This window comes from Carcharodon carcharias, chromosome 9 (assembly GCF_017639515.1).
Source record: "Carcharodon carcharias isolate sCarCar2 chromosome 9, sCarCar2.pri, whole genome shotgun sequence".
NCBI lineage: Eukaryota > Metazoa > Chordata > Chondrichthyes > Lamniformes > Lamnidae > Carcharodon > Carcharodon carcharias.
Window position 1 is genome coordinate 13,673,148 of NC_054475.1, and position 12,591 is coordinate 13,685,738.

Here is a 12,591-nt window from a genome sequence, read left to right on the forward strand (position 1 = left end):
TTTTTAAAGTTTATTTTCAAATCCTGTACTGTTCCAGCCTCACTGTCCCAGCCTGTGCGCTGATCTAGTAGAACGTAATATGATAGTAATTATGCTGAAATCAAATCAAACTGCCTTTCAATTAGAAAAACAAATCATATTCTGGTACTGATGTGAATGGAGCTGCAGCCTATATCACCCAAGTCTGTAACAGTTAGGGGCAACCCTAGCTCACATGCTGGGCTGCTGCTCATCTTACGGATCAGAACTCAATTTTAGAATCAGGGGACTTTTGGCCAAGTCCGCCTGACTGGAATTCTTAAAAATGCTGTTCAGTTTGGAGGTCAATTGAAAATTTCAAAACTGTAATTGATAGATATTCCTAGAAACCTACAGCAGAAAGGGAGGCCATCTAGTATGTTGTGCTGTGTTAGCTCTTTGAAAGAGTGGTCATACTTGGAGAACTATGAACAAAGACGGGGGGGGTGGGGGTGGTGGATGGCGGCTTAGTGGTAATGTTGCTAGACCAGTATTCCAGAGACCCAGGCTAATGCTCTGGGGACATGGGTTCAAATCCCACCACGGCAGCTGATGGAATTTGAACTCCGTTAATAAATCTGGAATTATAAAGTTAGTTTCAGTAATGTTGACCATGAAACTATCACTGATTTCTGTAAAAATCTGCCATCCTTACCTAGTCTGGCCTACATGTGACTCCAGACCCACAGCAATGTGGATGACTCTTAAATTCCCTCTGAAATGACCTAGCAAGGTCAGTTCAAGGGCAATTAGGGTTGGGCAACAAATGCTGCCCTTGCCAGTGACACCCATATCCCACGAAAGAATGAAGAAAAAAAACACGGGTGTTACCAAGTTCCTCATACCCAAGTAATTGGCCAACTCCCTTTTAAAATTATTTATGGCATCAGCTTCCACCATCTTTTCAGGTAGAACATTCCAGATCCTGATAACAGAGTGAAATAATTTCTCATCTCCCCTCTAGATCTTGTGTCAATGCTTTGGAATCTACGGCCACTTACCAGAGGGAATCATTTTTCTCTATCTGCTCTATCAAAACCTCAGTTTTGAAAACCTCTTTCCTTACCTCTTAATTTTCTGTTCCAAGAAAAGCAATCCTAAACCTTACCAATCTTACAACTGAAGTTCCTCATCCTTCCTAACATCTTGGTAAACTTCCTCAGCATCCTTCCCAAGTTTTTATATCTTTCATGAAATATGCTGTCTAGAATTATCGACAGTATTCTATCTGAGGCCTAGCCACTGATTTGAAAAGTTCTAGTATGATCCCTTTGCTTTTACATCTTATTCCTCTATTTATATGCTTATATATTTTTTAACCAACTTGCTTTGCCACCTTTAAGAATCTGTGCCTATGAACACCAAGGTCACCCTGCTCATCTACACATTAAAATTGTGCCATTTTTGTATGTAGTCTTTCCATTAGTGCTTCCGAAGTTTATCAATGTACACTTCTCCACATTGAATGCCATTTGCCACACTTCTGCCTATTTCATCATTCTGGAGCCTAAACTATTAATAGCTACTACTTTGCCAAGTTTTATATAATTTGAAAACTTTATAATGTTGTGTCCTATACCCAAGTCTAGGATTAAGGGTTGTGGAACAAAGGCAGATAAATGGAGGAAAGATCAGCCCTGATATAATTGAATGCAGGACAGGGTTAAACGGCTGAAGAGCCTTCCTCTTTCCATCACAATCAGCTTTTTAGTGGATATAATCTAATATGTAGATATGGTAACTGGTTACATAAAACTGTTTTGCAAATTCAAACTGCAGTTAATATGCCGGTATTTGAGAGCTGTAGTTTCGAATGCAACATACTTTCACGTATACTTTGCTGAAGCTGACTAAGCTGAAGTATGGGCACTGGAAACAATCCTAACCTCAACAGCTAACTTTGGATGACTTAGCATTTTTGTAGCATGGAGACACCAGACTAGCAAACAGAATATTACAGATTACAGTTGTTATCAAAATTTGTAACTGATCCCTCAACAATGGGAGTTTAACACAAAAGCAAAATATTGTGGATACTGAAATAAAAACAGAAATGAAGGAAACACTCAGGTTATATTATGTTTGCTTAAAACCCATTGCATCTTTAACTTCATGGAGCATGAAGCAAAAAAAATATAAATCAGGATTCAATATTAAGAATACATTTTATTGAAGCTGTATTCAATCTATTCATGATTTGGGAATGTTAATTATCTATTTTCAAAAAGTTTTGTTTCTGCATTGCTTAGTTAGCTGTCACATGTCTAGAAGCCATGTCTAATGTTTAGGATTCAATGGTTCCAGAGCTTCGGCTAGCCCAATAAGGAGTCAAACACACACACAGCCACCATCATTTACATACCTCATCTACCCAAGTCCAGAGAATTTGGACAGGGATTTGCAATAGTTAAGGTTCAGGAACACAACCTAAGCACCCACCCTCCATCATGCAAAATGCTCAGAGAATGCTGTTCTGCATGTAATCCAGATCGTTTACCAGCACAAAACACCAGTAGGCTTCACATTATTTACCTGGTTGGGATCAGGTGATCAGTTTGTCAGGTTATCTGAAGTCAGGTACACAGAATCCCGGCCGCAATGTCAGATTTATTTCTCAAAGTGGCACTGAGCTAAGAATTATAATCGGCAGAACATGGGACTATTTAAAAATACATTGTCTGCTTTCAGGTAACACTCAAGGCCACATCTACTGCACATTGTTAGTTGCTTTAAAGACGAACCTTCCACTTGGGCTACTGCAGATCTTGTGGTAATGGTTCACCAATGATTGTGTTATGTTAAAAACAAAAACATAATTACCTGGAAAAACTCAGCAGGTCTGGCAGCATCGGCGGAAAAGAAGAGTTGACGTTTCGAGTCCTCATGACCCTTCGACAGAACTGAGTGAATGTTAGAAGAGGGGTGAAATATACTGGTTTAAAGTGGTGGTGGTGGTGGTGGGGGCGGGGGGGGGGGTGGGGTTGTAGGGACAAGCAAGCAGTGATAGGAGCAGATAATCAAAAGATGTCACAGACAATGGAACAAAGAAGTGTTGAAGGTGGTGATATTATCTAAACGAATGTGCTAATTAAGAATGGATAGCAGGGCACTCAAGGTACAGCTCTAGTGGGGGTGGGGTGGAAAGGCTAGCAGGGCATAAAAGATTTAAAAATAATGGAAATAGGTGGGAAAAGAAAAATCTATATAAATTATTGGAAAAAAACATAAGGAAGGGGGAAGAAACGGAAAGGGGGTGGGGATGGAGGAGGGAGTTCAAGATCTAAAGTTGTTGAATTCAATATTCAGTCTAGAAGGCTGTAAAGTGCCTAGTCGGAAGATGAGATGCTGTTCCTCAGTTTGCATTGGGCTTCACTGGAACAATGCAGCAAGCCAAGGACAGACATGTGGGCAAGAGAGCAGGGTGGAGTGTTAAAACGGCAAGCGACGGGGAGGTTTGGGTCTTTCTTGCGGACAGACCGCAGGTGTTCTGCAAAGCGGTCGCCCAGTTTACGTTTGGTCTCTCCAATGTAGAGGAGACCGTATTGAGAGCAACAAATGCAGTAGACTAAGTTGGGAGAAATGCAAGTGAAATGCTGCTTCACTTGAAAGGAGTGTTTGGGCCCTTGGATGGTGAGGAGAGAGGAAGTAAAGGGGCAGATGTTGCATCTTTTGCGTGGGCATGGGGAAGTGCCATAGGTAGGGGCTGAGGAGTAGGGGGTGATGGAGGAGTGGACCAGGGTGTCCCGGAGGGAACAATCCCTACGGAATGCTGCCGGGGGGGGTGAGGGGAAGATGTGTTTGGTGGTGGCATCATGCTGGAGTTGGCGGAAATGGCGGAGGATGATCCTTTGAATGCAGAGGCTGGTGGGGTGATAAGTGAGGACAAGGGGGACCCTATCATGTTTCTGGAAGGGAGAAGGCGTGAGGGCGGATGCGCGGGAGATGGGCCGGACACAATTCCCAGCATCAGCAGTTTTTTGTTTTTATCATTGTGTTATGTTAGCTAGCTAACACAATCATGCAGACCCTGCCTGGTTCGGGCTAGAGTGTACAGCATAGAAATAAGCCATTCAGCCTCACAGGTCCATGCTTACACTTCTGCTTCACACAATCGTCCTCCCACACTCTTGATCTAGCCTGATCAGCATATCCTTCTATTTCTTTCTGCCTCATGTGCTTAACTAGCTTCCCTTAAATTTATCTGTGTTATTTTGCCTTAACTAAATCTTGTAGAGCACATTTTACCTTCTTTGGGTAAAAGATTCTCCTGAATATTTTATTGGATTTATTAACAATTATCTTATATTTATGGCCTCCAGTTCTGGACACCCTCAGAAGTGGAAACATTTTCTCCACATTTTCCCTATCAAACCCTTTAATTATCTTAAAGGCTTCTATATCACATCTCTCTCTAAGCCTTTTCTCTTCTAGATAAAAGAGACCCAGCCCATTCGGTCTTCACACATAATTACAACCACAGCTCCAAGATCACTCTTGTGAATCTTTTAGGTAGGTTATAAACAGACTGACATTTTATCATCAAATAGCTACAGAATAAGACTACATTCTTTACAATTCAAATTTAAACAGGCAGATAAATAGCAATTGTATTCACTCTGCAATTCTCTCAGAACAGAAATTAAAACATTTAAAGTAATGATTCATGCCACTTTTCCTCAATTCCAAGCTGTAAAGCGTTTGCACAAACTGTAGTTAGTTTTTAGAAAGCATAGAAGATGAGCACTATCCATAAGTTCAAAAGGAAATCATACAAGGTCCACACCTTGCAGATGCTCAGTGGTTTAGGTCAGGGTTGTCCAATCTTACCCACATGTGGCCAATTGGGAATTCAGGTGTAGTCAGTAATAAAAAAAACGGATACACAAGTTATTGGGCAGGTGATTTTAATACTCATCTGCATGATGTACCAGTGTAATGGTATTAGATATAAAGGCCCCCTCCCAGCCATTATGCTCACATAAGCTTACGTAAATTCCTCACCATTCAAAAAATATTCTGCTTTTCTATATTTCGCACCAAAGTGAATAACCTGATGAGATGCGGAGAAATTTTTCACTCAAAGGGTTGTGAATCTTCAGAATTCTCCATTCCAGTGCTCTGTGAATGCTCAGTCATTAAGTATTGTCAATAAGCTTTTGGATTCTTGAGGGAATCAAGAGATATAGCAATTGGGCAGTAAAGTGGATGTAAATCAAAAGACGAGCCATATCGTAGAGTGGCAGAAAAGCATACATCTTTTTGTTTTTAATGCTATGGTTCACATTAAAAAAGAGATGCAGCCATCCCAGTGACTCAAAGCTTTTACAATGTCGATGTGGAACAGTTATGTACACACATATACCACCCCTCAGCCCCTCCAGCCACTCATCATGGCTCACCTTTCTGTAGGAGTCTTCTATTGTTGGGTCATACTTTTCAACAAATATTCCCTGGACAAACTGTACAGTCTGAAAGAGGGAAAAAACAAAATGTATCAGTAAACATGCACTTAAATAAACTATACATTAGTTTGGGTATATCTGGAGTTGTGGGCACTACACTTTAGGAAGGGCAGGAAGCTTTGGATAGAGTACAGAAAAGATTCACTAGAATGATTCCAAGGGGGAAAGATTACAATTATGCAGGTAGGCTACAAAAGCTGCAGTTTTCTTCTTAGAGGAGAAGAGATTCAATACAGATGTTTAAAATTATGAAGAGTTTGGATACAGTAAATAAAGAGAAGCTGTTTTCACTAGCTGAAGGGTTGATAATCATAAATCTGTGCCCTGCTGGTTGACAAAAGAGCCAGAGGAGTCATGAGTGGTTAGGATTTGGAATATTCTGCCTAATAAGATGGTGAAAACAGATTCAATAGTAATTTTCAAAAGGAAATTATGAATGCTTGAAGGAGAAAAGATTAGATGGATATGGGGAAAAAGCAGGGGTGTGGGACTAACTGGATTGCTCTTCAAAAGAGCAGGCACAGACTCGATAAGTTGAGCAGCCCTCCTTCTATACTGTACTATTCTATGATTCTAAACACAGAATCCTTTAGGGACGAGGACAAAAGCATGAAGAAAAAGTGTAAGATTGAAAATGATTAAGCTGCCAGGCCAGGAATACAAAATAACATGCACCTACATATTCTAGCTTCAGAGGCACATGAAGCATCTTATCTATTTAGCACCACAGGTGAAAAACAGGACATATTATCACCACTACTCAGTTATAAAAATTAAATGAAGACATAAAAACAGCTGATAGAACCAAAATCCATGCTAAAGACAACGATCAGAACTTTACACAGCTTGCAGGTGCCTTTTTGTATCGATTTAGGACATGATAAAATAGAGGTCTGTAAATTCAAACTTATATTCCATTATAAAGCACACCACTTGTTCAGCATCAAATACCTGATTAGTGAACATTATTAATGACTGAATATTGATTTTACTCAAAACAAAATTACATTTGCCAGGTATGGGTGCAATCCTTAGAACGAATAGATTTGTGCTGGGATGGGAATGGCTGTAGAGAAACTTCAATAGGCCACAAAGGATATCTAAACGCACTGGCCTGGGTTTCTTAACTATAATGCTGATAGGTTAGCCCAATGTGCTACTGTCAGAAAATCTAAACCACTAATTACAACTGTAATGGGTTGCAAATACTAGTCACAAACTGAAAATTCTCACCAAGGACAATGAGCTTTTAAAAACAAAATAGGTGATTCTCAACTAAGTAAAAGGGTTTTTTTTTAAAACCCAGTAGGTCAGCATCTGTGGAGGGGAAAGTAGTTAACCTTTTCAGGTCAATGATCAGGAGATCAATTTCAATGAGCAAAAGAACTGGAGCAATTGCTTTATGTTTTATACAGAAGTTTGAATTGATTGACAATTCAATACAAATGAACTCTTCTTTAACATGAGCCATTTTGTGGTTCAGATAGCAAGGTAGATGTTGAATCGATTTAATCTTGGTGGTTAAATGGCAGACTATCTGGCAGCTGTAATGTATTGTGTATTAACTGAAACACATGGAATAAAAGGGAAAGTGGCAGTATGGAAAAGAAGTCGGTCAAGTAACAGGAAAAAGCATAGGGGTGAACATTTGTTTTTGAACTGGAGGAAGATGTAGTGGGGTTCCCCAGAGGTCAGTACTAGGACCACTGCTTTTCTTGACACATTGATGACCTAGACTTGGATGTACAAGGCACAATTTCCAAGTTTACATGGTACAAAATTTGCAAATATTGTGAACTGAGGAAGGTAGTTATAGACTTCAAGAGGACACAGACAATCTGGTGGAATCAATAAACATGTAACAGGTGAAATTTAAGTGAGGCCTTAGTTACATTTTGGTAGGAAGAATGAGAAGCAGCAATATAAAAAAAAGGGCTCAACTCTTAGGGTGTGCAGGAGCAGAGACCTGGGGTATATGTGTACAAATCATTGAAGGTGGCACAGCAGATTGAGAAAATGATTTAAAAGGCATGAGGCAGAGTACAAAAGCAAGAAAGATATAATAAAGCTTTATAAAACATTGGTTCAGGCTCAGTCCTCATCAATGCCTTTTCAGGATATTAGATAGTTGGGAACTTGTTTGACCGAAGCAGAATTGATGGGCTGAAGGGCCTTCTTCTGTGCTGTAGAACTCTATGACTATGAGTTGGAGTCATTGTCCAATTCTGGGCACTGCAATATAGGAAGGGTGAAAAGGCAATAGTGGTGGTGCAGAAAAGGTGCACAAGCATGGTTCAAGGGATGAGGGACTTCAAGTTAGTGGATAGACACTGGACTTGTTCCCCTTAAAGAGAAGGTTGATGGGAGATTTGATAAAGGTGTTCAAAATCATGAGGGGTCTAAACATAGTAGATAGGGGCATTCTGTTCCTATTGATGGAAGGGTCAAGAACCAGAGGTCACCAACTTAAGGTGAAAGGCAAATATATCAACTTGACATAAGGAAAAACCTTTCCTTTTTACACACTAGTAGTAGTCAGGATTTGGAATGCACTCAGGATTTGGAATGCACTGTCTTAAGACTATAGCGGAGGCAGATTCAACCTTGGCTTGACAGAACTGGATAAACAACTGAAGACAATATTTTCAGGCCAAGAGGAGACGGCAGGGCAATGCAACTAGCTGAATTGTTCTCTCAGAGAGCTGTGGCAGGCACTGTGGGCTGAAAAGCCTCCTCCTATGCTGTAATCTAGGTCACTGTCAAGTTGCCCTATTTTTTTCCCACACCAATAAAATTTCTTCTGACCTGCACATGTCACAAAACCAGCACACACAAAAAAACCTAAGCTTGACTGAAACAAGCAGAAGACAGACCTGCAAGGATATGCTGCTTCAGGTGTCAGACTGCTTCAATACAAGGCCTCAGCACAATGCAAATATGAAATGACTGCAAAAAGATAGGAACAGTACTATTCATTCACAGGATCTGGAAAGATGCTTCAGAAGCTAACAAGGTTAAGTATACTTAAAAAGGCCAGGAAAATTAATAAAGCCGACCCTCTAATACCAGAAGAGGCAGGGTTGACAGGTGACCTAAGAAAAATGCATTATATTTTGATTAAACTGTTCGGCACTGAGTACAGGAATATTTTATTTAGCTCACTTCCACTTCATCATCAGCAGCACTACAGATAAACTAACTAGTCACAATATTTAGAGTATAGCTGCCAACTAATGTAAAATTGAATGAATTCGAGCAATTGGGTGCTTCAGATAGTTACATGCTAGAATACAAGGAATAGTAAAACAAGGCACATCAGGGACTGAGCAACTGTTAGGCAAATCTTGTTGATCTGTAAGTAGGTGTGAATCACACCTACTTTCAAGTTACAACTGTTGATGTTTACACCGGATACTCGGCCAGCTGTCGATTCTGCATGTACAGAATTAAACACAACTGACATCCGCTGCATGGATGCTCTCAGCAATCTAGGCTGAAACAGCAATATTCTTTGAAATATTTTTGGTTGAAGCACCCAGGATATATGGCTGGTTGGGGCAGGGCAGGGCAAGGGGTGAATCATCATTAGGCTGTCCCAGAGAAGTTTCAATTTGTTCCGTGAAGTTCTAGCAAGGGGTACTTAACAAGATTACAGTTTATTAGATATTCTTAAAAAATCTAAATAACAAACCAAACTCTACTCTGAAAAAATGGTCATGATTAAATCCTACTGGATTGCACCCAAGTAGTTTATAGGCTGGCTCTGCATCCTTGTCCTCCAACACCAAGGATGTTTGGGGAGTTTATAGCAAGAAACTGAAAAACAGCAGCCATACATCAGCCTTAAAGTGGAGAAGGGGAAGAGTACAACAGAGATTCATAACTTTAGGAAGCATTTGGAGGGCCTGAAGAGAAAACTAAGGGTGGTTGGACTAGGTTATATAGTTAGAATAAAACAAAGATAACAGAATGTTTTAAAGATGGAAACCAACATGGATAATAAGACAAGCAATGTGCTGGCTAACAGCCAAGAAAACAGGTGTAAACTCTGTTTACTAAGGATGCCAGAATATTCATTCCTACTGCAAAGGTAGAATTTTTAAGTTGAGACAAGGAATCATTAAGAAATTACAAATGGTGACCTACAAGCAATTGGTCAGTCAGCTGCCCATGATGGGCTGCACACTCCAAGAACATCAAGTGGAATGAAAAACAACAGGCTTATCTTGGCAGGCATCTTTAGGGAATCAGTGGAAACAGGTCGTGAAGATTGAAGGAAGGTAAAGGGGTGTCGTGCTTGGTACTGCCAGCCAGTGACCCTAACAACAGAGGGCATCCGAAAGGAATGAATATTGAAGATGCTTCTACTCAACATGGCTACCACTTCATTAATCCAGGAACCATAACCAAAAACTAATAATGACAACAGAAAAAAGGAGTAGAGAATTTCCCAACATAATTAATTCGCAATTTAGGAAAAAACAAACTAACAGTTGATCTAATAGTTAGCCTTTATTATACAGACATTTTCCTAATTAAAATATAGTCAACACACAAACAGTGCAATCCTTGGCACAATTGAGGCTGACAATTTGTGGACTAAAAACATATATTAATCCAATAATTTTTATATAAAATTGATCATGGGCTTTATGCTGGCAGGAAAGCAAGTGAGAGAGAAAAAAAATTCAAAGTTAAATATTATGTAGAGGCAAAGCTCTTTGGCTTATTTCAGTTACTGATGAAACGGTATTCAATTTGGAAGATTCAGTGATGTGCTTCATCAAATCACATGATCTGTTGATTCAACTAAATGAAACACATTTCAATGTAAATGTTATGAGGTGCAAGGCTAAATGATTAATATAACTGCAAGCCATAGTATCATGCTCCAAGTGCAGTTTAATATATTGGCTCATTCTTTTAAGGTTTTCAGATTAGTCCAACAAGTAATAACACTTCAAGAATTCATCAATTCACATTTATGGGCATTTTATATCCTCAGAATATCCAAAAGCACTTCCCATCCAATGGATAAATTTTGAAGTACGGTCACTTAAGGAAACAATGGCAGTCAATTTACACTGAGCGAGGTCCACAAACAATGAGACAATTGGTCAATCTGTTTTCATGGCTTTGCTTGAAGAATAATGAGCAGGACAATGGACAACTCGCTTCTCTTCCAATAACATCCACCCAAGCTGGCAAGTGGTTTATAAAACTTTACAAGGTTCTGATGTGCACTTAAAAGAGTAGGTACATGTGCAGATGCACTGTTAGTAGAATTTCAAGTTAGCTATAGTAGCACTTCCAAGTCACTGATTATGTAAGGATATTGCCTTGCAAATGCATCATTCCAGATTAGGCACACATTAAGACAGTTACAGTAGTCACTGAGAGACTGATTCAGATGTTTCCATTTGTGGGAAGGACTAGAACCAGAGGACACAATTTAAGAACAAGAGGTCTGCCAATTAAGACTGAGATAAGAAGAAATGTTTTCTCTCAGAAGGTCGTTAGTATGTGGAATTCTCTTCCCCAGAAAGCAGTGGAGGCTGGGTCATTGAATTTATTTAAGATAGAGTTAGACAGATTTTTAATAGACAAGGGAGTCAAGGGTTATGAGGGGCAGACATTAAAGTAGAGTTGAGACCACAACTAGATCAGCCATGATCTTACTGAATAGCCTAATTCCTGCTCCTAAGTCGCTATCAGTACACAAAAGGTCAAGATACTACAGGGCAGAAATGTGCCTTGGGCAGTGGCACAAAACTGGTGGTATCAGATCACCTGCTCTTATATTCATTTCTCTTGACTGCATTGGAAATGAATATCAGGTGCCTTATATAATGGGTAGCTAATCAATACTACTGTCCAAGGCAAATTTAAAAAGCTTGCATTTATATAGTGCCTTTAACGCAATAAAATATTCCAAGGCTCTTCACAAGGACATTAACAAAAAATTAAGTCACAAGGAGATTAGGAAAAGCAACGAACTCTTGGTCAAAGAGGTAGATTTTAAGGATTTTAAGGACAGATGTTAGAGAAAAGAATTCTAGAACTAACCAACCAAAACCACATCTGACAATGATGCAATGAAAATTGGGACTGAACAAGGAGGCCAGAATTGGAGGAGTGCAAGGATCTCAGATGGTTGTAGAGATGCAAAGGGTACAGATAGGAAGGTGCAAGATTAGGCCACTTACTGAAACAAAAAGAATTGTAAAAATATATATTGCTAGAACAGAAGCCAAAATAGTTCAGCAAGCACAGGGGTGAACAGGACTCTATTCAAGTTAAGAATACAGAAAGCAGAATTTTGGATGAGCTCAAGTTGAGAAAGTGGAAAGTGGGTGAAAACAAAGACGTGGATAAGGATTTCAATGCACAGATGGGATGAGGCAGGGGAAGGGACAGGCATTATTATGGAGGCTGAAGTAGGTAGTCTTGGTGATGGAGAGAACATGGGTTGGGAACTTCAGCTCAGGGCCACAAATGAAAAACCCCAGCCACTGATTCGAAGTTAGTGAACAAAATTATAATTTAGTTCCAAACAACATCATCTGAACACCTGAAGCGAGACAGCTTTCCCAATACTCCCATTTATATGGACTGAAGTAAATTATAACTATAAATAGGACAACTGAGCTACTGCTAATGCTTTCATTGGTACTTACCAGTGCAGACTTCCCCACACCTCCTGAACCAAGGACGACCAGTTTGTATTCGCGCATCCTGTGACGTTCTTGAACAGCGTCACTATCTGCAAGACAAAAAGGTACAGCCCATTTAGGAACAAAAAGACAATCCACAAAGCATGTATTTTGTATACAGCTTAGCATTCATCTGCCTTCGCCAACATCACTGGTGAATTAAACTGTTGTATACGAAAACTAATAGGGAGAGATGACGACTTGGAATTTTAGTCTCCAAAAAAGCACTCTACAAAGACGAGCCAGGTTTTTAAAAATAATCTGCTCACCATATTATAATCTACAAAAATCCAGAAAAAAGAGCTCTCTTTTTCATATCTTTAACAAATCCTGCTATGTAAAGGAAGAAAAACAAACCTAAAGTGACAACCCCACTACCACCTATGGAGGTTTTTCTT

General features: G+C 39.6%; 1 protein-coding gene across 3 annotated transcripts in view; it reads right to left on the reverse strand.

Annotated features, from left to right (window-relative positions):
• Positions 1–12,591, reverse strand: part of rap1aa (RAP1A, member of RAS oncogene family a) — a 228,748-nt gene that overhangs the window by 36,581 nt on the left and 179,576 nt on the right. For all 3 annotated transcript variants that reach the window (XM_041195540.1, XM_041195541.1, XM_041195542.1), the window contains exons 2-3: positions 12,158–12,243; positions 5,418–5,486 (exon numbers count right to left, since the gene is read on the reverse strand). In XM_041195540.1, coding sequence (XP_041051474.1) covers positions 5,418–5,486; positions 12,158–12,214 — 126 coding nt within the window. In that variant the 5' untranslated portion in view covers positions 12,215–12,243. The remainder of the gene's footprint in view (positions 1–5,417; positions 5,487–12,157; positions 12,244–12,591) is intronic.